Here is a 24,022-nt window from a genome sequence, read left to right on the forward strand (position 1 = left end):
AAACAAATAAGGAAACCAAATTAAATATTTTTAAATGTAAAATAATTTTTATGTAAAGATTTTGTTTGGATTTATTATAAGTTTGATTGACACTTGATAGCCATTGTCTCAATGACTCATTTCTATGCAAATGAGGCGCATCAACTGATCTTAATGATAGCGGTTAGCGCCTTAGTGTAAGTGGACATTCTGGACAAGCACCACTACCCAAGATATGATCGTGACGTTTGATTGCTTTAGTAATCTCAAAAAAATCTAATCCCTTATCAATGGCATATTGGCATTATCGGATATATTGAACAGACGAACAGAAATACAGAATACTGTACTTTTTCATAACTAAGAGGAAACGTTCAACACTGCTTACTTGAAAAGTGCACGAGGCGGCGAAATCAAATCCAAAGATGGCGGTTTATTTTATTGGCGTCGATGTTGGAACGGCGAGGTAAAGGTTAAGCCAGTTAATCATGCCTGATCTTATATTGGTTTCTATCTTTTGCTAGTGTACGGGCTGGTATTTTTGATCAAACTGGCCGATTAATTAAAAGTTCGGCTCACGAATTAAAAATCTGGAGTCCTAAAGGGCCAAGTGGAAACTATTATGAACAATCGTCCGACAATATTTGGGAGTCCTGCTGTAAAGTTATTAAGGTAAAGTGTCTATTTATTATCTTCAACATTATATATCTACTTTTTACTCACCCTATCTTCCTGAATTCTTCAACCTGGACAGGAAGTTGTGGAAAACGTGAATCCAGAAGCTGTAGCTGGGATTGGATTTGATGCCACTTGTTCTTTAGTTGCTTTAGACAGTGAAGATAAACCAATAACTGTTAGCCCAACAGGTTTAAATTAATCATAATTGGACCTGAAGAACATTACCCAACAGTATTATTACGTTTAGGAGAAAATCAGCAAAATGTTATCATGTGGATGGATCACAGAGCGTCTCAAGAGGCGGATGTCATTAATGCCCTAAACCACTCTGCCTTCCAGTATGTTGGAGGAAAAGTTTCTCTTGAGATGCAGCTTCCAAAACTTCTGTGGCTTAAAAGAAATCTCTCAGAAAGTTGGTACCAAACCAAAAAATTTATGGACTTGCCAGACTTCCTGACGTGGAAAGCTACCAACAGTGAATCCAGGTAATTTGGTTGCTGGAACTACAGTGAATTCATGAAACTCAAGCACATTTATTCAGGTCTTTATGTAGTGTTGTTTGCAAGTGGAACTATATTATTGATGAGGCAGGGTATCATGGTTGGCCGGGTGACTTATTTGAACTTGTAGGTTTAAAAGATCTTTTAGATGAAAATGCAAGTCCAATTGGTGAGCTTGTTAGTCTCAGTGTTTTCTGCTGAACATGATGTTAACTTGATTCACATCCACAGGAAGCAACATAAAATTTCCAGGCACACCTCAGGGTTCAGGCTTGTCATTAGCTGTTGCACAAGAACTTGGATTGAAACCTGGCACTCCAGTAGCTACCTCTCTTATTGATGCTTATGCGGGGGCCTTGGCACTGTTTGCTTGTCACGCAGATGTCCCACTGGAACAGAGATTGGGTACAGAAAAACAACCATTTACCAACGTTTGGCATTATTCGTATTCAATTATATTTGCAGCCCTCATTTGCGGTACTTCAACATGCCACATGCTGAGCGTTTCCCAGCCGACGTTTATCGACGGAGTATGGGGTCCGTATGCTGACGTCTTATTGCCCGGCATGTGGTTGCTGGAAGGCGGACAGAGCGCTACAGGAAAACTGTTGGACCATATCGTCGAGACCCATCCTTCTTATCCGTCGTTAAAGGAACGATTACCTCCAAACACTTCGATTCCTGAAGAACTATCTCGAATTCTTCGTGTTATGTCACTCCCCACTGGACGTCCCCTGTCGAATTTGACAAAAGATATCCATGTATGGCCGGATTTTCATGGAAATCGCTCTCCATTAGCCGATCCCAATATGAAAGGCATGGTAAGAATTTGGATTAGATAACAAAACTTGACGGAAACTGAAAACTTTAACATTCATGTGATTTTTGCAATAGGTTTGTGGTATGACGTTGGACGTGTCAGAGGAGAACTTGGCATTGCTTTATTTGGCTACCATCCAGGCTCTATGTGTATGTTTCAAAATCCGTTTTTATATATATTGATATGGTATTTAAAATTTTTCTTTTTAGTATGGAACTCGTCATATTATTGACTGCTTAGGTCGAAGCGATTTGGAGATTGGAAGCTTGATGCTTTGCGGTGGATTGACCAAAATTGAATTGTTCGCAGTGACTATGGCAGATGCTGTTGGTCTACCAGTCGTTCTTCCTCATAAGAAAGAAACTGTTTTACTCGGATCAGCAATGTTAGCAGCTAGCGCTTCGACGCACTTTGCCTCGCTTAATGAAGCCATGGCCAATATGGGTGGTCATGGGAGAACAATCCATCCCAATCAACAAGATAAAAAGTAAGAATGCGATAGTTGGACGTTGCATGAAGATTAAACATCATTTGAGCTTTCTGTTTTGCTCCTAGGTTTCACGATCGAAAGTATCAAGTGTTTATGAAAATGCTGCAGGACCAAAAGGAATATAAAAGCATTATGGACAACTAAACAGTAAGTGCACGGACAACATTCCTTTTCAATCAACCCGATGACCGCACGCACATCCTGCATGAACTAACCATTCGACTTAGTTTCGTTCAACTGAACTGGGTATTTTTAAGTAGCATGATGTATACAAATTGGGAATATGTGTAAATAGATAGTAGTTAAGGTAGATTTAGCAATTGTATTGACTAACACTTCACTTTCTTTGGTAGCAATTTGATCCCTTTTTTTTTCAGCGATATGTTACAACTACGCACATCCTCAATCATATTGATACCAAGTGTCGCCCTGTAAGAAATAGAGGTGTTTTAATTTCATGTCAAAATGAAATTCAAAAAAACAAAACAAAACTGACTTTGGTTCGATGTCGATAGCGTCGATATCTTTAGCGACTCCAACACCTGCCGTCCATTTTTCCATACCGTTCCATGCTATCATGATTCCATTATCAGTGCAAAGTTTAGGCGGTGGGCAAACAAGGGTGTAACCCATCTCGGCACAGACAATACTCAAATATTTGCGGAAATGGCTGTTGCAGGCTACGCCTCCGGATACGACCTGGGCAATTTCGGATTTTTTTAAATTGTGAAGTCACGTGTAATCATACAGGATATAAGGGATGCGGTTTTTATACCAACTTTCTTGCTCCTTCCGGTATCATCTGTTTCATGTCGACATACAACATTCCTCGTTGTAGTCTTCTGCAAATGTGACCAAACAGAGCGTGTTGGAAACTTGCGCACAAGTTGGCAGCAGACGGTAGCACTTGATCCGCTTCAACGTCTGCGAAAAACTTCCATAAATTTCACCTTGCTTTCTTTTCTCACGAAAAAATAATGCCTACTGTGGTTTTTTTCTTCGCGCTCTACATGTCTGTGGATTTTTGCTCTTAATCCGGAGAAACTAAAAGAACTTTTTTTTTTGTGCATAAGCGGATGTCAGAAGTGTTTTTCAGTAATGGAAATCTCGAGGAAATCAAAGGCATTACTTACCAGTCGTTGTATTTGTACATCGGCTGGTTGCCGAAATCAAAAGCCGTAGCATCACCTTGCTTAGCTAACTCTTCGATCGCCTTTCCACCAGATAACGTAGAAAAAGCTGGCAGGTTTCGTAGTTTCAGTCTTCTGGCAACCTTTTTTTTTGGGGTGGGGGACAAACGTCAGTCAACTCGTTCCTTTTTATTTTAATTTACGTCAACTATACTTTATCAAGCACTTCGCCTGGAGCATTATCAATGCTTTCTCCTAGCAGTAGAAATTCATCAATTTTGTTAGCCACAGCTAGTAGACAGTGTCCACCAGATGCCAAGAGGACTAGAAAGGGGAAATCAACCTTGGTAGGAAAAATGTGTGTGAAATTACAAATTGTAGATACTTTCATAAAGTTTCTTACTTTTTCCACCATTCTTGCTGTTAAAGCATGCGCCTCCATGTGGTGAATGGGGATGAATGGAATATTTGACTTTTTGCAAAGCTGTTTGGCAAAATGAGTGCCTACAAGCAGGGATAGTGGCATTCCTGGTTTAACGGTTGCTGCTATAGCACTGAGATCTTTGATTTCTAAATCTGCATTTTGTAAAGCTGTTTCGACAATTCTAGAGATGTTTTCAATGTGTAGATCCCTCGCTATTGGAGGGATGATACCACCCATTCTAGTCAAAATTAATATTTTGCAAGATGATGTTAGAGAAAAGATTTAAAATTTTTTTTATTTACTTACTCCAAATGAGTCTGGAGCTGAGAGTGCAAGGCTTCTCCTATTACGTTTCCTTTAGAGTCAACTATTGCTGCACCGGTATCATCACAACTAGTTTCTATCCCTAGTACAAGACTCTGGGATAAATATCTAGATGTGTGAAAATGCCTTTCATTTCTTTTACTCTTTAGTAGACTTTTCTGGGTAAAAACATTTCATTAGAACAAATCTTGACGCAAGAAATTTATTGTGATATTACCGAAAAGCCTACCGCTACCATATTGCACAAAAATTTATAGTAGCATCCAAGATTATTGTAATGAAATGAGCTATTTTTCATTGAGAAGCGATTGAGCATTTTTTAAATTTTATGTAAAGCTAAGTTTCATTCCTTTCGCTGTTAAACATTTGATTCTTTCGTACCGTAGCAGACGACAGTCATGTTGTTACTGAAGGAAAATTCTTTGTCTTGGGTTCGGCGACCGTATTTTTTTAACTTTGCGTTTACACTCTTGCGGCCATTGCAAATGGATTTTGCTATTATGCTTTCGTTTCATTATCACATTTGATTAGTTGCATTTATTTGAATACCTTAGGCTTCTAAAAACTCGACTCCATTTTGTTTCCCTCATGAAATCAATGATCTTATTCTTCTTTCCACATCTAAAGATTGTCAAGTTAAGAATTTTTTCATTGAAAATCCAGAAAAACAAGGCTCCCTTTGAAAGCTTTATTTCCCCAACGTAAGGCAGATACATACAGCAGTGAATTGAATTCAACGGCCAGCAGCTCAGCTGTTTCCAATGGAGTAGCGTACAACTCTTTAAGCTGCAATCTGTTTTATACCTTAAGGGTTGCGTGAATTGCGAATTGTTTCACCGTCAATTTCGTCGATTCGTAAAAAAAAAGCCTTTAACCGTTTACACTAAATGTTTTATGCAGTATTTCAAGTGGTACTTTCATGTACGGAGAAGGTTTTCCCTCCGTATGCGTTGTGTCTAAACCAAATTGAATCTATTTTATCTAAAGAAATATTATTGAATGTCCCATACTTCGACAAGGAATGGCGGTAATTTCTTGTTTTTATGCTTCAGCGAGTAGCACATGTCAGAACTGAGCTTACTGAGCATGCGCAGCTCAATTAGCACGGATAGGAGCTTGGCAAGGTTGACGGCCATTGGCCTTCGACGACCAATCACGTAAGCCTGCAGCGTTTGCAAGTAGATTTCTTGAATCTTTTCCACCTTTCGCCCTTCCACTAGTCCCGGTCGTTCTAAGGGAATAGTGCTCACAGTTTGACGGACAGCTAACAAGAGAAAAAGAGTAAAAAAAAATCTCACCTGAAAAGATGTCAATGGCAGTGAGTAGAGCGTATTCGGCATCGTCCACTTTCATGGCGGACAACAGTTTACCGAAATTGAAGATGGAATCGGCAGTATGGCCAATTCCAGCCATACTGAGCGATTGACGGTCATGTCTTTGATCGTTGGCAAAGATGATGGAATCGGTTTTGACATCATAGCGTCGTGCGCAGCGCAACATCATCACTTCACTCGAACAGGCTTTAAGCAGCGTGATTTGGTCGTCCCGCAATATCGTGTCGAAACCGGGTAATCGTTTAGAAAAATCCACCGTCAGCTTCACAGTCAGAATCGTCATTTCCGTCATGTACTGGAATTTGGCTTCTGCGTTCATTTGCTCTGTGCCCGACATCTTAACGTCCATTGACATTTTAGAATTGTTTCCATTGAAATGAGATTTCCAAGCGTACCGATATTTTTTTCAAGTCTTCTTCTGATGGCAGATCGTATTCCTTCTGATAGGAAATGAGTCGGCTAATGAGCTGCTGCTGTTCGGCGCTAAGATGTTTGAAGGCCTGTTTCTTTCCTCTAGTGGTTAGTCTGGTGACGACACGCACGGGTACCGTCATTTTCTGTTCCAATCGCATTCCCACCGCCAGGCACTTTTTCAGGCGACATTCTTGGCATTTACGTCTCATGTACATGTCAATATAGCAATTGTTGTTATTTGTACACCGGTAGACTGTCGTTGTTGTTAAACTCCGGCGGAAAAATCCTGAACGGTTTTTGATCAATTTCTTTTTCTATTTACAACTGCATTTAATCAAAGATACCTTTACATCCTTCGCAGGTGAGCACGTTGTAATGGTAACCAGAACTTCTATCACCGCAAACTAAACACAATTGCTCGTTTAGTCGCAATCTTTTCATTTTGGCCTTTGCCGCGATTGACTGTCTGCCATCTGTTTTGAAGTTTAGCGATTAAGAAATGCTCGTTTATCGTTAAAAAAGAGTTTAATTCACCTAAAATGTGAGATGAAGGTAGTAGATATTTGTCTGTTGATGAACCGATAAACTCGCCTTTATTGCGTGCCGAGTCGGCGTTATTCGTACGACTACTTTTACTGGACTGCATCTTTGTGGTTCAGCTTAATTTAAAAAAAATAATACCTTGGATGTTCGGTAGCTTGAAGAAAGAAAGACTGTGGCCAACGACGTTTATACAGCGCGACCTGTGCTGTTTACTACCCACGAATTACTCGTTTTCCTGTTGCAGCGCTTTTTTCTCTAGCACTTTTTATTTCATTTCAGTTTGTTTTCATGATGACACCTGTTTACCGCAGGTGTGGCAAATAGACATTGGATGTGTGTGTTGATGACATTGCTGATATCCTAAATTAACATTAACAATCGCTCATGTGTGTTTGACCAGTTGGTGCTACGCAATTTCTATAAGCTGGCCGCATAGTAGTAGCCTAATTGCGTTGCTTGAACGGCGGGGGCATTGGGAATCATATGTAGCCTAATCAGTAAATGGGAACCTAATGGTCGAACAGGCCCGTTCGAATAATTTGTTGGAGATGTGCAACTTTTATAGCTGTCGAAACGTCACACGTAAGCAGTCATGTATTTCGAGATGCTCAATTACAATAGCTAAAAAATTCATTGGCTAAACTTTTTTACACTCCCGATTAAGAGCACGATGTTGTGGTCTTAATGGTCAACAATTTCATTCTAGTTCTTGAGCAAATGATGCATGCAGACGAAAATTGTTTATGGTTTGACAAAACTAAATGCCATTTGAATGTGTGTGATTAAAAAAGTGGTTAACATCCACAACTTGGCAACCAGTGGTACAAATTTTTCCCTATATTTATATACGTATGAGCTTAAACATAGAATGTCAGAACGGATGTCTGATTTCCTCGCACGAGCATGAATGGTGGCATGTTGGCCGTCAGAGCCTCCAGCCAGGCCATGTAGAGCGGCGCACAAAGAGATTGGCTTCGAGGCATCGGCAAAGTCCTAATTTCATTTTTCGAACGATTTTTTAAGTTTTAAATTGATTTTTTTTTCTTTTTACAAAGACTTACATAACAACCAAATTGGAGTCTGAAGAGTGATCCAGCAGTAGTTCTCGTAATTTGAGATGACGATTGAGTTTTGTACTGAAACATTTCGAGTTGTTGCTCGGTTATCTGAGGTCCTGCACCTGTAAGTCGTTAACATAATTGAATCAAAGCACGAATGAGTTGCGACACACGAGCGTACCATTTGGCTCGGGTTGTAGGAAGGGTCGAATAACACCGTCGAACCACTTTTTGGTTTTCTTTTTTGGAGCTTCGTCAACGTCGCTAATAATCACCAGGTCAGAGTAATCGATGCGAAATTTCGACAGTAAAACTGCCATACTAGAATTAAAAAAAAAGTTTAGAAAATGGGTAATTGCATAATTGAATAAACTAACCCCTTTTGTTCTTTTTCCAGTTCGTGAACACCAGATGCCGTGCAGAAAATGCGCAATTTTGTCTCTGACCAATTTGATCGACTGTTGATAATAACAGGCAATAGAAGCGTCAAACCTAGTAGGTAAATAAAGCATCGTAGAGGAAATTGTTTTGAAAAAAGGATCCGGTTTGATTTTTTAAGATTTGACTATCACCTCCGTCATCGCTTAGCCACCAGATGTCGATCGTGTCCTTTTTCTGTTTTTTCTGAAACACGATGATCTTGTTCATTACACTTTTTGGCAATTGGTTTCCTTCGGGATCCCTATCGAATTGAGCGTTTATTTAATTGACGAACTAAATTATTGTACTTTAGCGTCCATGCCATACCTATAGGTGATTGCTAGTTTTTTGCTTCGTTTGCTCTTTTTGCTTTTCGTAACGCCCAAGACCAGAGTGCGCCTACCTTCGTTATCATTTGGCGATTCTGATTCTTCCGTTTCCTCGACCTTGCTTTCATCGTTCACTGATACGGTGCAACCATAAAAGAAAAAGATTAGACAAACCCAAAATGAATTTTCCCGAACATTTCTGCAAGAATTACACATTGTCACGCTAGTGACGGTTGTGTCGCCATCCGTTGAGAAATTGCCAAAACTGTTACTCGTGACCGACCACTCGTTCGATTGGTAATTTTGCTTTTTATCCTTGGGGAATTTATTGAGAATCAAGTCGTCGATATCGGCCAAGATTTGCGAGCAATCAAGCCCTTCTTGTAGACGAAGAATTGCTACTCCTACGTTCATTTCAAACCCAGTACTACATAAAAAGAGTTAAATTTACGCATGTTAATGTTGTTCCTAAAATTTCGACTTACTGTATAGTCAGCACGTATTGATCCAACGCTGTTCTATCACAGGTCGACCAGTTGTTTTTGTATCCCATCAACAGGATATTCGGTTTCACTTTGCCAACGCCCGCCAGGCCCAGCATCGCAGCGACTCCGGTATAAAGATTCGAATTATCTGCCACAGCACAAAATCCTTTGATGTTTGTGAAGCGCAGATATCGGTAAGCCTTTTGTTGCAATTTCGATCGCGTTTCAAACTTTAATTTCTCCTATTGATCATCACAAGAGGATAGTGAATTTTAGCCAATCGAAATAGGTGTTTTCAAAATTTGATTACCTCGACGATATTGCCGCAAATCATCAGCGAATTGTTCTTACAAATAAGGTAGGCGAAATCGACCAAAGCAGGACGAGTGTTGGGAAGGCCAGTGAGAACCAAAATTTGTGGCCGGTAGTTCTTGACGTGTTCTTCAATGTGCACCAGTTGTTGAATGCTGGTCAACGCTGCTCGGTAGGTTTGCGCTTGAGTAGACGATCCCCAGTTCACCTCTTTAAAAACAATAATTGTTTAAATCAGATTATATATTTTTTTTTTTACGGGACTGATTTGAAACGTACCTGGTTTCCGATAAAGAACAACCATGTAGAAAAAGAGAACAATGGCAATTGTTATCACTGCAATTGGAAGACTGATGAGGATCATGGAGACGATTGACAGAATTCCAGTCAGCAAACTCAGCCATGTGTTGTAATACTGGATGATACAGGTATTTTTCATCGTGACAGAATTAGGCCTATCCCATGTGTTATTTGCTGTTACCTTGAAAGTTGGTCGCCATCCAATAGGTTTGACTAAACTAACGTGGAATGTTGAAAAGTTCATCAAAGCAAACGTGGCAAGAAAGAAATCCGAAATCAGCAAGGCGATCATATCCAGCTCGGCTAATGTGGTAAAAGAAACGTTTTCATCGAATTTGTTCTTTTCAAATAGTTAAAAGGGTCTATGCTTACCAATTAGGACAAAAGCTAAGGCCAAAACAAAAGTGAAACCAAATGCTCGATATGGCTGATTTGATGTTCCGGATCTTTTCCCCCAAAAGCCGACCATCCAATAAGGATATAGTTTATCAGCTGCAATGACTTCGAGTAGAGCTGGACAAGAAACGAAATCGGACAGGGCTGAACTGATTGTAGCCGCGATGCAACCCACATAATTAAGCGGGGCAAAGGCAGACACCAAGGACATTGCCTGTTTTTGGAACGGTAAAAGTTGTTTTTCTTATCTCCAACTAGCTGTGCAATAATGATGCAAAGTTACCTGATAGTCGTAGTAAAGTCCACTCCGACAGTCGGTACCGTTCACTGAGGAGCTGCAATTTAAATGTGTTCCATTTGCCAAGTCCATAACGTTTCCAGTAGCTGTAAAGAATTATTTTGGATATCGGGAAAGTTTTGAATTTACCGGGCGAAACGTACCTTGACGTGCCATCGTCGCGGCACAGATAATAGCCACTCCTGCGTAAGAAATACTGCAAATGACGATGGCCAATATCGTTCCTTTAGGAATAGCTGTATTTGGATCCTAATATTTCAAATAATTCATTAACAGGTTCAATTTCCCTGATTTTTTAAAACATTGTTTCTTACCTTCAAGTCACCGGAAACATTGGCTCCAGCAAGAATACCGATACTTGCCGGGAAATAAACGGAGAAGACGGAAATGAAGTTTTGGATTTGGCCACTAGTGACGCTATAAGCTGGCTCCCAGTTTTCAGTAAGTAGATGCACTTAATGAAACAAAGAAATTCGATTCAATCTCATTTGACGTTCAAGTATTTGACATTTAAAGGTACAATACCGCTGTATCCTACGAATCCTCTTGCTTCTTCCAACTCGGAAGATGGTCCCATAATGCTGCCAGCTAAGAAATTAGCCAACGAAGCCAACATAATGATGAACATGATGTCTTTCATCTATTTGGTAAATCAGAATTATTAAAATTTAATTGCCGCCATTCGATTGTTTCATAGTTATTTCAACCTTAGTTTCATACTGGGATCCGAGACCACAAATGGCACAAACGAATATCATAGTAATTGTGCCTATGACACGGATGTCGTTGGAGGCACCATCGAAAAGAATTACTCCGCCGTATTCCATCATCATGTCCTGTACAGCTTGGGCGAAACCAACAACGTTGAGCGAGCAATCCATGGCGTTAGCGATGGCGAAGATGATTCCGATCGAACCACCAAACTCTGGACCCAACACTCTCGACCTAATCTCACCCCAAAAAGTAAGTCAACCATTCCAAATTACAATTTGATGTAGCCTAGACTTACATGACGAAATAAGTACCACCTAAATGCGAAAGAGAAAACAACACATCAGCAGTTAAAAGAAGTAGGCGCATACGAAATTAAATTGTTTTACCCCCGCCAATCTCGCCATTGGTTGAAATGGCAGACATGGACAAAGCCGTTACCAGAGTGATGAACGTCGAAATTGCGATAATAATCAGAGTTTCACCTTTGATAGGAAAAAGCTGAATTTAACCAAGCAACGGGGTATACGTAAATAAGCAAAATGCACCTATTCCTGCTTGGGCCACTACCCATGAAAGTCTTAGAAAGAGCATTACGCCCCAGATGCTCATCATATTGCGGATCAAAACTCCTTCGATCCAACCGAATTTGACACTTTCCGTTACGTTTTCTTCTCCATTTCCCTTGACATCATCGTTGGCTAATGTCTGAAATGCGCATTCAGTAAAGTCCAACACACATGTTAAAATAGTTACGTGTCACCTCATCGAATTCATGCAGGGATACTTCTTCGCTGATTTGATTGCATAGCTCGTGCATGGTAGGCCGTCTGACTGTCGTTTGAACTTGAGGATGTGATCGGTAATGTTCTATACTAGGAATAACATCACGGCTCATTTTTCGATTTCTCTCCTGGCCTTGGGAATGGGTCGTAGCTATGATTCCTTTTCGTATCATATCTGGTTGTGATTCCTTTTCCGAGACGATAGAATTTTCTGCCTCAACCCATCCCGGCTGAAGATTTTCCAGTTCAATTCCAGAGCTAGTGGTCGATACGTGAAATCGGCTTCCAGCGTTCAATTGCTTCCTGTCCTGGAAACATGTCACGAATGAATGTATGCCAACTAGTAGATGCGAAACTCTGAATGCAAAATTGCCGTGGCCGGCTAGTCACCTGTTGGTTGTCAGGTGGTCGATTGGGCAATTCGTGGAACGTGTCTGGGGAGACTTGATCTTGATAGCCTATCGGCTGCGCACTGACCTCAGTGTCCGTCTTTGCTATTTCTTTGTCGGCGGAAAGAGCCACATCAGCGAGTACTATATCGCCATGTTCCAGTACGCCGTGCATGTCGTTTCCTTCTTCGAATGCCCGATTATCCATTTCGACTTTTTTCTTCGAAATTTTGGTTTTCGATCTGAGGATCTTGGACGCTGACTTTCACTTTCTGCGATGGAAGTAACAAGACAATTGGACTTTGAATTTTCATGTGAACGTCTAGGTTTTAGTTGAAAGTTTTTGGTTTTGTTTTTCTAATTTTGTTTATTTTGTTTTAACCTTATAAAGGTAAATTATGTAATCCATTGATTCCCGTTCGTTCTTGAACAACCTCGTACAAACTGCTGTTTACCTATACGTATACCACCCGACTGTATTTTATGGAACCACAAATTCCTTTCAAAGTAAACACCACTGTACTAGAGTTTAGGAAACTATTGGCTAGTTTTAGTACTACAGATTGAATGTTCTGAAATTGATAAAATATTCATGGCGACCTCGATTTGTGCAATAGGAAACCGGTTGAAACTAGTATGACCATGGTACAATTTCTCTGCTGCACCTGAGGTCATTCTGAGCTAAATTAACGTGTGCTTGATTTATTGAAAAAGTGTTTAAAAATACAAATTCTTATTAGATCTAAATCTATTTCAAGTTCACTGTACCCTAGATTCGAGACTCACTTGATGAATTCTTTCCGTAACCTCGTTCGTAGCCTTCAAAGGCCGCGACAACTTTGAAGCGTGTTGGCACTAGTGTCGGCTAGATTTCCGGTTTTATAACAATGTTACTAAGGAAGGTTATTTGCTCGCCACGGTTGCACTGACCAGCTTCTACGAGAGACTATTTAAACGAAAGAATATCCTCCACTATTAAATAAGAGAAATACGCTTTCGGACGCAAGGCGGAGCTACAGGTTTTCTTTAACTTTGTTTTGCCTAACCTTATACGTACTAAGATGCTTCTGGCTTTGTTACCCTCCTGGGCTTATAAGTTGTAAGCCATCTAACCTGTCGGTGCCACAAGAAATCTGTTCACTTTGGGATTCCCCAAATTTGATGACGTCAACGCATGTCACTCAATGTTGAGGATTTCTCTTATTGTAATTTTAGAAAAATCTCCGTGAAATCGCCAATGTCAGTCTGATGTACCAATTTTGTTTTTGATTTGAGCTTCATTTTATCCGCCTTTTCTTAAATGATGACGGTCAAATGTAAACAAATTTCGCTCCTTTTTTAAAATTCTGCCTTAAAGTTTGCGTCTGGCAACGTTGCCTTCTGCATTTACCCGCCAAATGCATCATCTTATTTGATCGCCTTAATCTAAAGAAAAATGTTTCAGTTTCAAGTGATTTTGGGTTTGATGGTGAATCGTTATATCCTGAGGTGAATCGAACTGACTCTTCACCCCAACCTTGCTTAGGACAAAATGTAGCCACATTTTCGGTTTTCTTTCGTACACTCATTGAATGCTCAATTTAATACCACGATATAATAGCAAGGTACACGATCGCCGTATCACTCTCTGTAGGGGAAAACGGCGGGTGTTAACTAAGTGGTTCCAGGATTCCCCGCTGGGTTCGCTAGTCTGGGAGGCCGGTCGTCTACAGGGGTGATAGGGTAAACCACCTTTTTTTTTATCCCTGAGGGATTTAGTTTACTAAATTACCGAAGTTTTAGGGGACTTTAACGCAGCACAACTCACAATAGGCTCCTCCTCCAGATAGGGACCCGAAAAGGTTTATTGGAATTTTTTCCACCAATACGAATGACGGAAAGCAAAAAACAGCATTAACGATATTTTAAAGCTGAAATTAGTAGATTTAAGTTATGACAATGGTAACAAATGATAATGCACGCCATTTTATTGTCTTAATTATTAAACCATGTGACAACTAGAATCTTTTTTTTCCCGTATATATCAAAGTCAACAATCGGCCATTTTGTACTGTTTGGGGTGCTTCAACATTTGGAAAACAGATGGCATTTTTGTACTATTTTCTAATTCCAAATTAAAAAACTAGATGTCACATGTAAACAAAATTGGAAAACAGCAACTATAACAACAAAAAATAACCTTAAATTCCGAAGGCGCCCAAGGGGCTTTATTTTTAGAATTTTTTTTATCAGTTCGTGTGCTAGAAAAGTAAATCCACTAGGGTTCCTTTTCATTCCCGATTTTTGGGACCAAAATCAAAATGACGGTGCAATTTGGGAATTTTTTAATTTATGTTTTAAATTCACCCTATTTTGAAAAATTGCGCCGGAAACGGGAACGCAAAGGGTATAATTAAATACTGCAAAGTGTATTTTATTCTGTAAAAAATTAGTGGGGGTGCCATTTCAATATCGCGAACTAAATTTGCAGTTGCCCTGCGGCCCACAAGAACAAAATGTGACCCTAGTCACGTGATTCTCGTTGACCTAAGCAGAAGGCAAGGTCACTGATAAGACCACCCCCCTATGGCTGAAGCGGTGCTATCAGTGCAGCACCGGTTCTAGCGCCGTACCGCACCGGAAAAAAATCCCCGCACAGAACGTCCCTGATTCATTTTTATTGGGGAGTTTGCGGTGTCCCCGATTACAATGTGATCGGGGCCGAGCCCTAGTTTGTTTTCTTTTCTTTTTCATCTTGTTCGATATCAAAGCCAATTGGCAACATTGCCGACTGAAAATAAGGGTAGGAAGTCTAGGAACTTGGGCATGGAGCACATGGGGCGGCTAAGATAATATGTTTGTCATCTTGAATGGCGGTGCGGATTTTGATGATACGTCATCAGGTTTCTCCATCATGTGGACCACACATTTCTTCTTTTCCAGGTTAGTTGTTTTTCTTTGTTTGAAATGTAATTGCCCTGTTGGCTTTTTTAAAATGGATCTTCCTTGTAAATGTTTCTCAGTCGTATGAAATTTATGTTTGGACATCACGAAACCATAGCTAAATGGATTAATTCCTTTATTTTTCATTTCAACTTGAAATTATGTGGTATCATACTGTAAAGAATACCCACAATAGCAACTGCACTTTCTTGGTCTGTCTGTAATATTTAATAAAACCTTCTTGATAGATGATGAAACACGAAGTAAAAAAAGAAAAAATTAATTATCCCAAACAAAATCGTCTGATGGCGAGACTGAAAACAAGAGAAGAAAAGTGCGTTTGACCCGATAATTACGATTTACAGAGAATAATAACAATTTACAGAGGACAGGGAATTTGACAGACAGACAGCTTATGATGCTGACGTAAGTGGTAGCTCAGTGGTAGAAGAGCGGCATGGCAAGTCAAAGGTCCAGAGTTCAACTCCGACACGTAGCTGAAAATAATGTTTTTGGATTTTGTTTGTTTTATTGTCACAACGCAGACGTCGGCCATTTCTGTCTGTCAAATTCCCTGTCCACTGTAAATTGTTATTATTTAAGGAGTCACACTATCGAGCGCTAGATGGCGTCGTCGTCCCTCTCCTGATTGGCCCTAATCGGCACGTGATCAGAAAGGATTCTGATTGGCTTTGGTAGCAAATCCTCTCGCCTTCATAGGGAAGATTGAAGTTTACTGGCCTTAACCATTTAGTAGGCCATGTTTTAATATTTCGATTTGTCATTCTTTGGATCGTGATTTTACGTAATCTAAGTTTTATTCTTTTCTTTTTACAGTGCCACGTTTGGACGAAAAAAGGGCCAAGCATTTGGGCGCTTTCGACAACGTAGAATCCGTTGGATGGAGTTTGAGTTTTACATTTACTTTCCAGAAACCAAGTTTGAATGCTTTAACGTTGAGCAATTGGTATTTGATTCTCCCACGTTAGGTTGTATTCAAATTTATTTCAGCCTTTTCCTCAGGTCATATTTTCTGGTTACAAAATTGTGTTTCTGTGGCAAATTTGTGAACGAATTGCGTTAGATAACCGTTCGCGAGGTCTTTCCACTTGCTTTCCAGGTAGGACCTTGCAGCCAACCTGGTACATGCCACAGACTTACCATCTTTTGTTATTGTTTCCTGTCTGTTATCTGATGGTGTGATGATTCCGATTTTGAGGGGACAAAGCTAATTGTGTTGCTGCATTATTTAGCCTCCTAGTGCAATGCATTGGAATTGCAGCAAGTGTTCTGCTATTTTTTTCTAATTGGTTTTAAGCAACACCATATTGTCCAGTGTCCTTAATCGGGTTCTGGCTAATAGGTTTTGGTACAACAAGTCATGGTTTTGGTATCACATAATCCTTTTATTATACTTATGTGGTAATCCCAGTATAGTGAGAATTAAGTTGTATATTTTTGTCTTTTCCATTGACTAGTAGCAATTTTGGGATCAACTTTATTCTTTTACTGTTTGCATAGTTCTTTGACAAGTCCAAGGATTCCTACTCTTCAAAGATTCTTTTTAACAGCTTAAACAAAGCTGAAATAACAGACAAATTATTATTTGCTTACGTGGATCAGTTATGGTCAGTATTCCTTTCCATTGTTGGATTCACGTTTACTGTGCACTTCACTACCTTGTTTTATTGTTCGGGCTCGCTTATTCCGCAATAACAGTTGAAATGATGATTGAAACGGAGATCTCTAAGCAGCAACTCCTGGTCTCGTATGAATTAAAAGGTATATATTTTAAGAAAAAAAAATGGCCATGTGATGTTTAAACCCATTGTAAACTTTCGTTCGGCTTACGGTTGAAAATGAGCAAATTTCAATTCAAAATACGCTGGATACATGGTTTCGGTAATCTGTTAAAACCATGGTGAAAAAAAAAATGATTTTGTCACAAGGTAATCATACTGTTTTACGCGATTTTCTTGACATTGAATTGTGCGTAACATTTGACTACAAACGTAGACGAATTTCTTCTACTACCTTGTTTTCAGGAGGTTCTTCAAATTGCCTAGCTATTCCAATTTATTGGAACCAAGTTGTCACAAATAGGTCTCGGCTCCGCATTGATCGGGTCGATTTTTTCCCGTTTCAAATTCAGCTTGACGTATCTTCATAGCTTGGCCCATACTTCTTTTGGTTCATAAATTCCTTAACTGGTATGTAAAATAAGTATGGTGTGTTATAACTTTTTAATCTTTCTATTGAAGCAATCCTACTTCTATTCCTCCATGTCTTCCGTTTGTTCCTCGAGTTTTGCGGAGTGTGACCATGCTAAATATTGTCTGGTATTTCAGGAAAGATTCGGATCCGGATCCTACTAAGTTATTTGGGCTGTACTTCAATGTTCAGTAGGTCACTATCCTTCTCCTGTATGTACATAACCAAATTAAAAGTTTTTATCTTACACGCGTGAAGTCCGAATTTTACCTGTTACTAGAAACTTCAAGACCAAATGGATCAAAAAGGAAACAATTATTTCCTGCTTCTCTGGATGTTCTATTTCCTTCGCATTGCTCTCACTGTTTGTTAGACAAATTACGATGGTAAAATAAACCAAACGCTCAGATAAAGGTAATATGGTTTTCTAAGTTACGACGAAAATTACATATTGACACGCTAATGTCGGTTGTATTTGGATGTGTTGGCAAAATTTGCAGAACTTTGGCTGGTGACTACACACTGGTACAATTGGAAATTTTGCCATTCATTCTTGGGTTTTCTGTTACGAATCTTCATCGATATCGCACAAGATAGTGAAACAACCACGTCCCTTTCAAGGTAAAGAAATGCTTTTTCTGTAATCATTGCTTCTGCTTCATTTAAACTCAGTACTTATATTTAATAACCAACACTCCTAGTTAACGATTTGTGATCATTTTTTTTTTTTTATTTTCCAGGAAGGTTGCCTTAAAACTTAAAGACAGTTTCCCATTGTTATTGTTTATTTTTGTTGTTAGCGATAAGTAAACTTTATGGCATACTGATCATTACTTAACATAAAGATTTTTTCACTTTCTCGTTATATGTATAGGCGGGCAATTGCTACGTGTGACGAAAGGAACTGTGGACATGATCCTCATGTAATATTAAATAGGCATATTATCAAGTATCAATGTTAAATAAGCCTATTTTGTCTCTAACTTTATTTTTTTTTTATCGAACTAAAAGAATAACTCACATTTTGAACGAACATCACATTTCCAACGAGGGTCATGGCTGAAACCAGAAGCATCGACTAAAAGGTATATGTGATACATTTAAGTGTAAAAAATTGTGTCGTTCATCTAAATGAAGAGGGATTTTCCATCGAATTGGAAGTCACTTCTAACAAATCAGCTAACGTGTCTACTACATTTTAAAGATTTAATTAGAAGGGATTATCTACGCCCCCCCCCCTCTCCTAAACTACACGGAACTAAGACCATGGAGGAATAAAAATTAAAACACGGACAACTAAACACATAAAAAGAACTGAAACACTGTATTAACTATAACCTTAAAGAAGAATTGAAATAAGTCATTATCAGAAAGCATCTGTGTAAGACTATTGAATTGTATCAATTATGTAATTAAAATGAGAAATTAACATTACTAGCAACCAATAATTGCTGTTTTATCACAAATAAAAGAGGGCTTAGTATAAAAAAATGTGCTTCACTACTTCTTGATTCAGATGTTTGATGCATTACTGCAATTCCGCCTACAGGGTGGAATTTGTTCGTCAAACAATTCTCTCAATTCGTCGCTGCTAAACTGATCATAAAGCCTTTCTCCATGCAAATGCCGCACATGCATTCGCATCGTGTCGCTTCCGTAAGAAAGCTAGCAATGCATTAAAATTAACAAGTTACACAAATTATGTACCGTAGTTAGAATCATGAAATTTGACTTACGTGTGGGCAAAACTCGCACTTGAGAATTACTGAATCTTTTGGTATTGTGCTTCGAAGATGGAATTCCAGAGTTGACAGAAACACGAATGCCTAAAGGAGTGAGACGTTGATAGTAACGAATGTCTTATTGTTTACATATCTTGATATAAAGAAACTACCTTGCCGCATGAAGCACAGGTATTTTTTTGGCGAATACAGGTCACATCCTCATTTTTTTCGACGCGAGGCTCGCAATCAATGTTGGTTATTTCTTTTTGGAAGTAGACAATGTGAAAAACCCCCATTGTTGATCACTATTAAGTTACAAATAATAAATAACATAACTAGAAATACCTTCCAGGATCTTTGTTTTGTCGATTGCTTTAGGTATAATGGCTGAAGGAAACACTTCCAAAGCAGTTGAAGGAGAGAACTTGTGCTGTTCTTCTACAGTTGCAAATGAATAAATAACAAAACCATCTATACAACATGATTCATATTCAACCATTTTCCCACTTCTTTTAATTTCTCTAGTATCCTTGTGCTCAGAAAATGCTACAAATAAAATTGGCATTGGTTATGATCACTAGTAAGATAATAAAGTAAGGGCTTACCTTTAATTTTGGTATAGCATGGTGTAACTAGGTTTGGGTTCTTGTTGGTACATTTAGAATGAGAAAACGAAACTGCAGTCTGAAGAGCTGACTTATGTTTATGTTTCACTCTTGCCATTTTTCTGTCTGTATACATTGTTCGAAAGAATATTTAAGAGCTGATTTGTAAGAACCAAATTTGGACGCCCAGACTGTAAAAACAGTTCCTAGCACTTGTTTGCATAGCAAAGATTTCTTAACTAAAAAAGAAATTGTAAACATGATGAGTTTGATGATGTATCTTTGGCTCGCAATTCATTTTAACAGTTATTAAAATTCAGTTTGTAAAACAGTAAAGGGAAATACTTCAGAAATGGTTCATTGCCGACCACATGAAACACCATCCTTTGTTTCCTCGATCTGTCACCCAAGTAATTTGTTCGAAAATCGTAGTACTTACAAAAAATACTAATTAAAACATAACCTGACTAACGTCGAGCTCAACTGATTTTCCGATTCCGATTTTCAACTGGAAAAATTTTGTTTTGTTTTTTTTTGTTTTGTTTTGACTTTTGTTGTCTTTGAACCAAAGTTGGCAATGATTGGTTAGATCAACCTCTGAAGTGATGGTGGACTGGTAGGAGACGAAAGCATTATCAATCTTTACCACATCGTTTACTTTTATTTTTTATATCCTTCAAGTATTTTATTGACCTCTATTGGTTCTATTTGTTGAAAAAGTAAGTCTGGTGGGATAAAGAGGGTAATAAAAATGTTGGAGATCTCTCTTGTATTCAAGAAAATATTATTCCAAATTTAGATCTCTGAAAAGGTTATAAAAGCAGAAAATATTTAGAATTTTATTAGTTTATTTGAATGTTGAATTTTTTTCATAGAAAATGTAGTTGAATTAAAACACCATTTGAAGGAAGACATTAATTTTGAGTTGGTTTCTGAACCAGAATGGAGTACTTGTTCAGCGGTACCAGCTTGCTCCTGGAAAGGACCTGTAGCCTGAATGGTATTTGTTTAATACAAAAACAGAATGAATTGATGTCTACTTTTTGAAGGATTTAGAGGTTGTAGACTATGGAATAACGACCAGTTATCTGTGAGAAGAAATTCACCTGACCAACCTTTAAAAAGCCTAAGATCCTGAGAATAAGAAAACAGGTAAAGATATTAAGGAACGACAATATTCTAGGTAAAATGATAGAAGATATTCCAAAATCAGTTAATTAAGTAGTTGTACATATTTTATGTGAGAAAGCTGTTGAAAAATCCTTCATGAAATATTTAAAATATCTGGAAATAGCCATAGTGATCTATGAAGGACATCAGACAATCAAGCTAAGAAAAAATTATCTATGAAAAAGCAGTCAATCCAGGAAGTAAGTTGAATAACAAACCAAACCTGGGTGGCCAAAGTAAAGAACAAGAGTGGAACATGACCAAGAAAGTCATATTCAGTACGGTAGCTGTAGATGTTTGTGGTTACAAAGTGTATTCCATTAATTGTTCCTACACTTATCAATTTTATCAGTGAATCCCAAAGGCATCTTATTCATCAATGTAGATGCTGATATTTCTTCCAAAACAACAATGAACTATCTTGTATGGAGATCAATGGCATATGTTCTGTTACTAAGGTGTTATAGTCCAACCTTGTTGGATCCCCTTCGAAGCTGAATTTAAGCTAGAAGCTTTCACTCAAACAAAGTAACTCGATAAATCATTTACTCAAACTCATCTTAACAGTTTGTTTCTCTGCCTTTCGTCAATCTGCGAGTAAATCCCGAGTTTCAGCAAAGTATAAGTAAATGGAAAGCTCAATTGTCTTTTTGGTTACCTTAATATACTTAGTTAATAATATTGCTTTTATGAAAACGGTCAAATTTACAGCAAAAAGTTTCCTATCTTGGGAATCAAGCAGTAAAACATCCTTCATCCGCTTCACAAATGCGAAAATCTCATTTGTGTCCAAGTTGGTCTGCTGTGGCTGAAGCGTTGGCAGTATCCTAATATGACATGCGGTATTTCCCCGCCAGACGCGTGGAGGAGCTACGGTATACGAATATTTTCAAAGTGGATTTACTACCTAAAGACATCATTTGCACCCCCATAAACTAGGTATGGTTAAATTCATCTAATTAAGACTAATCTTTCTATGCTAATTATAAGTTTCTATCTAAAAGTTAGGGATATTAGGATACTGCCAGGAAATTTACAGAACAAATATGCAATTGGCACAATAACTTTTATCTTTAACCTAAGTTAAAAAACTAAAAACCCTAGGCAAAAATTAAGAATTCTCGTTCAATTTGGAATAGAAATTATGTATTTTTAACTAAATCTAGATTTTTGCCAAAAATGAAAAAGTGGGAAGGGTATAGCCTTCCCACTTTTGTCAAAATCTTCAAAAACCGACATCTCTTGGAATTCAATAAAAATTACACATTATACACAAAATTGAACGCTGATTTTGATAAAAGCATTAGTTTTCTCGTGGGCTGAGTAATTAATGAAATTTACGGAACAAATGTACTATTGGCACAACTTTTATCTTACGTTTATTACCTAAATAAAAGAAAACTATAAGTCCTAGGCAAAAATTAACACGATTTTCGGAATTCTCGTTCAATTTGGAATAGAAATTATGTATTTTTAACTAAATCTAAATTTTTGCCAAAAATGAAAAAGTGGGAAGGGTATAGCCTTCCCACTTTTGTCAAAATCTGCAAAAACCGACATCTCTTGGAATTCAATAAAAATTACACATTATACACAAAATTGAACGCTGATTTTGATAAAAGCATTAGTTTTCTCGTGGGCTGAGTAATTAATGAAATTTACGGAACAAATGTACTATTGGCACAACTTTTATCTTACGTTTATTACCTAAATAAAAGAAAACTATAAGTCCTAGGCAAAAATTAACACGATTTTCGGAATTCTCGTTCAATTTGGAATAGAAATTATGTATTTTTAACTAAATCTAGATTTTTGCCAAAAATGAAAAAGTGGGAAGGGTATAGCCTTCCCACTTTTGTCAAAATCTGCAAAAACCGACATCTCTTGGAATTCAATAAAAATTACACATTATACACAAAATTGAACGCTGATTTTGATAAAAGCATTAGTTTTCTCGTGGGCTGAGTAATTAATGAAATTTACGGAACAAATGTACTATTGGCACAACTTTTATCTTACGTTTATTACCTAAATAAAAGAAAACTATAAGTCCTAGGCAAAAATTAACACGATTTTCGGAATTCTCGTTCAATTTGGAATAGAAATTATGTATTTTTAACTAAATCTAGATTTTTGCCAAAAATGAAAAAGTGGGAAGGGTATAGCCTTCCCACTTTTGTCAAAATCTTCAAAAACCGACATCTCTTGGAATTCAATAAAAATTACACATTATACACAAAATTGAACGCTGATTTTGATAAAAGCATTAGTTTTCTCGTGGGCTGAGTAATTAATGAAATTTACGGAACAAATGTACTATTGGCACAACTTTTATCTTACGTTTATTACCTAAATAAAAGAAAACTATAAGTCCTAGGCAAAAATTAACACGATTTTCGGAATTCTCGTTCAATTTGGAATAGAAATTATGTATTTTTAACTAAATCTAGATTTTTGCCAAAAATGAAAAAGTGGGAAGGGTATAGCCTTCCCACTTTTGTCAAAATCTGCAAAAACCGACATCTCTTGGAATTCAATAAAAATTACACATTATACACAAAATTGAACGCTGATTTTGATAAAAGCATTAGTTTTCTCGTGGGCTGAGTAATTAATGAAATTTACGGAACAAATGTACTATTGGCACAACTTTTATCTTACGTTTATTACCTAAATAAAAGAAAACTATAAGTCCTAGGCAAAAATTAACACGATTTTCGGAATTCTCGTTCAATTTGGAATAGAAATTATGTATTTTTAACTAAATCTAGATTTTTGCCAAAAATGAAAAAGTGGGAAGGGTATAGCCTTCCCACTTTTGTCAAAATCTGCAAAAACCGACATCTCTTGGAATTCAATAAAAATTACACATTATACACAAAATTGAACGCTGATTTTGATAAAAGCATTAGTTTTCTCGTGGGCTGAGTAATTAATGAAATTTACGAAACAAATGTACTATTGGCACAACTTTTATCTTACGTTTATTACCTAAATAAAAGAAAACTATAAGTCCTAGGCAAAAATTAACACGATTTTCGGAATTCTCGTTCAATTTGGAATAGAAATTATGTATTTTTAACTAAATCTAGATTTTTGCCAAAAATGAAAAAGTGGGAAGGGTATAGCCTTCCCACTTTTGTCAAAATCTTCAAAAACCGACATCTCTTGGAATTCAATAAAAATTACACATTATACACAAAATTGAACGCTGATTTTGATAAAAGCATTAGTTTTCTCGTGGGCTGAGTAATTAATGAAATTTACGGAA

At 37.8% G+C, this 24,022-nt stretch overlaps 4 protein-coding genes and 1 long non-coding RNA gene across 12 annotated transcripts; 2 read left to right on the forward strand and 3 right to left on the reverse strand.

Moving 5' to 3' along the window:
* The first annotated feature begins 166 nt into the window (after positions 1-166).
* Positions 167-18,510, forward strand: LOC116918168 (FGGY carbohydrate kinase domain-containing protein). Of its 2 annotated transcripts, XR_006644422.1 has the most exons (28): positions 167-445; positions 504-651; positions 734-845; positions 905-1,142; positions 1,199-1,326; positions 1,389-1,562; positions 1,623-1,978; positions 2,052-2,126; positions 2,187-2,464; positions 2,533-2,614; positions 8,971-9,122; positions 9,188-9,412; positions 9,536-9,668; positions 9,748-9,851; positions 9,920-10,164; positions 10,511-10,675; positions 10,735-10,881; positions 10,947-11,197; positions 14,590-15,041; positions 15,645-15,794; positions 15,879-16,990; positions 17,058-17,251; positions 17,390-17,464; positions 17,533-17,666; positions 17,753-17,873; positions 18,127-18,175; positions 18,264-18,337; positions 18,457-18,510. XR_006644422.1 is itself a non-coding variant. In XM_032923793.2 (10 exons), exons 1-10 carry the CDS (start codon positions 405-407, stop codon positions 2,609-2,611), a joined length of 1,629 nt encoding a protein of 542 aa, XP_032779684.2. In that variant the 5' UTR covers positions 167-404; the 3' UTR covers positions 2,612-2,779. The 2 variants fall into 2 exon arrangements, 1 of the variants encoding a protein (XP_032779684.2); XM_032923793.2 differs by lacking the exons at positions 8,971-9,122; positions 9,188-9,412; positions 9,536-9,668; ... (13 more) ...; positions 18,264-18,337; positions 18,457-18,510 and having other exon boundaries at positions 2,533-2,779.
* On the reverse strand, positions 2,770-6,863 carry LOC116918170 (probable tRNA N6-adenosine threonylcarbamoyltransferase, mitochondrial). Of its 3 annotated transcripts, XM_032923801.2 has the most exons (9): positions 4,563-4,764; positions 4,328-4,503; positions 4,001-4,259; positions 3,812-3,940; positions 3,601-3,740; positions 3,453-3,520; positions 3,243-3,391; positions 2,964-3,166; positions 2,770-2,896 (listed from the first exon to the last, which is right to left on the reverse strand). In XM_032923801.2, the coding sequence occupies exons 1-9, from the start codon at positions 4,659-4,661 to the stop codon at positions 2,797-2,799; spliced, it is 1,323 nt and encodes a 440-aa protein (XP_032779692.2). In that variant the 5' UTR covers positions 4,662-4,764; the 3' UTR covers positions 2,770-2,796. The 3 variants fall into 3 exon arrangements, 1 of the variants encoding a protein (XP_032779692.2); XR_006644424.1 differs by lacking the exons at positions 2,770-2,896; positions 2,964-3,166; positions 3,243-3,391; ... (2 more) ...; positions 3,812-3,940; positions 4,001-4,259 and adding exons at positions 5,644-6,016; positions 6,075-6,379; positions 6,438-6,566; positions 6,628-6,684; positions 6,775-6,858 and having other exon boundaries at positions 4,382-4,503; positions 4,563-5,576; XR_006644423.1 differs by lacking the exons at positions 2,770-2,896; positions 2,964-3,166; positions 3,243-3,391; ... (2 more) ...; positions 3,812-3,940; positions 4,001-4,259 and adding exons at positions 5,644-6,016; positions 6,075-6,379; positions 6,438-6,566; positions 6,628-6,863 and having other exon boundaries at positions 4,382-4,503; positions 4,563-5,576.
* Positions 7,213-13,072, reverse strand: LOC116918163 (bumetanide-sensitive sodium-(potassium)-chloride cotransporter). Its single transcript, XM_032923779.2, is given in 24 exon segments — positions 7,213-7,629; positions 7,698-7,762; positions 7,764-7,816; positions 7,876-8,015; positions 8,072-8,186; positions 8,267-8,376; positions 8,442-8,577; positions 8,656-8,870; positions 8,929-9,170; positions 9,239-9,450; positions 9,520-9,655; positions 9,722-9,843; positions 9,913-10,150; positions 10,220-10,320; positions 10,378-10,483; positions 10,549-10,688; positions 10,760-10,874; positions 10,942-11,179; positions 11,244-11,262; positions 11,335-11,430; positions 11,494-11,653; positions 11,709-12,038; positions 12,121-12,391; positions 12,906-13,072. Coding segments are annotated over 23 exon segments (3,432 nt in total). The 5' UTR covers positions 12,328-12,391; positions 12,906-13,072; the 3' UTR covers positions 7,213-7,493.
* Positions 18,511-18,730: 220 nt separating the features above from the next.
* Positions 18,731-20,187, reverse strand: LOC116918173 (zinc finger protein 177). Of its 3 annotated transcripts, XM_045171294.1 has the most exons (7): positions 20,045-20,187; positions 19,927-19,980; positions 19,582-19,820; positions 19,322-19,522; positions 19,147-19,238; positions 18,989-19,078; positions 18,731-18,917 (listed from the first exon to the last, which is right to left on the reverse strand). In XM_045171294.1, the coding sequence occupies exons 3-7, from the start codon at positions 19,715-19,717 to the stop codon at positions 18,765-18,767; spliced, it is 672 nt and encodes a 223-aa protein (XP_045027229.1). In that variant the 5' UTR covers positions 19,718-19,820; positions 19,927-19,980; positions 20,045-20,187; the 3' UTR covers positions 18,731-18,764. The 3 variants fall into 3 exon arrangements, with proteins under 3 accessions (XP_045027229.1, XP_032779696.2, XP_032779695.2); XM_032923805.2 differs by having other exon boundaries at positions 19,322-19,414; positions 19,927-20,089; XM_032923804.2 differs by having other exon boundaries at positions 19,927-20,079.
* Positions 20,188-20,195: 8 nt separating this feature from the next.
* LOC116933730 lies at positions 20,196-21,929 on the forward strand. Of its 3 annotated transcripts, none has more exons than XR_006644430.1 (6): positions 20,196-20,392; positions 20,457-20,581; positions 20,638-21,029; positions 21,104-21,376; positions 21,463-21,690; positions 21,756-21,929. It is a non-coding gene; the product is annotated as an uncharacterized LOC116933730 (long non-coding RNA). The 3 variants fall into 3 exon arrangements; XR_006644429.1 differs by having other exon boundaries at positions 20,197-20,392; positions 20,457-20,764; positions 20,831-21,029; XR_006644428.1 differs by having other exon boundaries at positions 20,457-21,029.
* Positions 21,930-24,022: the final 2,093 nt, after the last annotated feature.

This window comes from Daphnia magna, linkage group LG3, assembly GCF_020631705.1.
Source record: "Daphnia magna isolate NIES linkage group LG3, ASM2063170v1.1, whole genome shotgun sequence".
In the NCBI taxonomy this organism is placed as follows: Eukaryota; Metazoa; Arthropoda; class Branchiopoda; order Diplostraca; family Daphniidae; genus Daphnia; species Daphnia magna.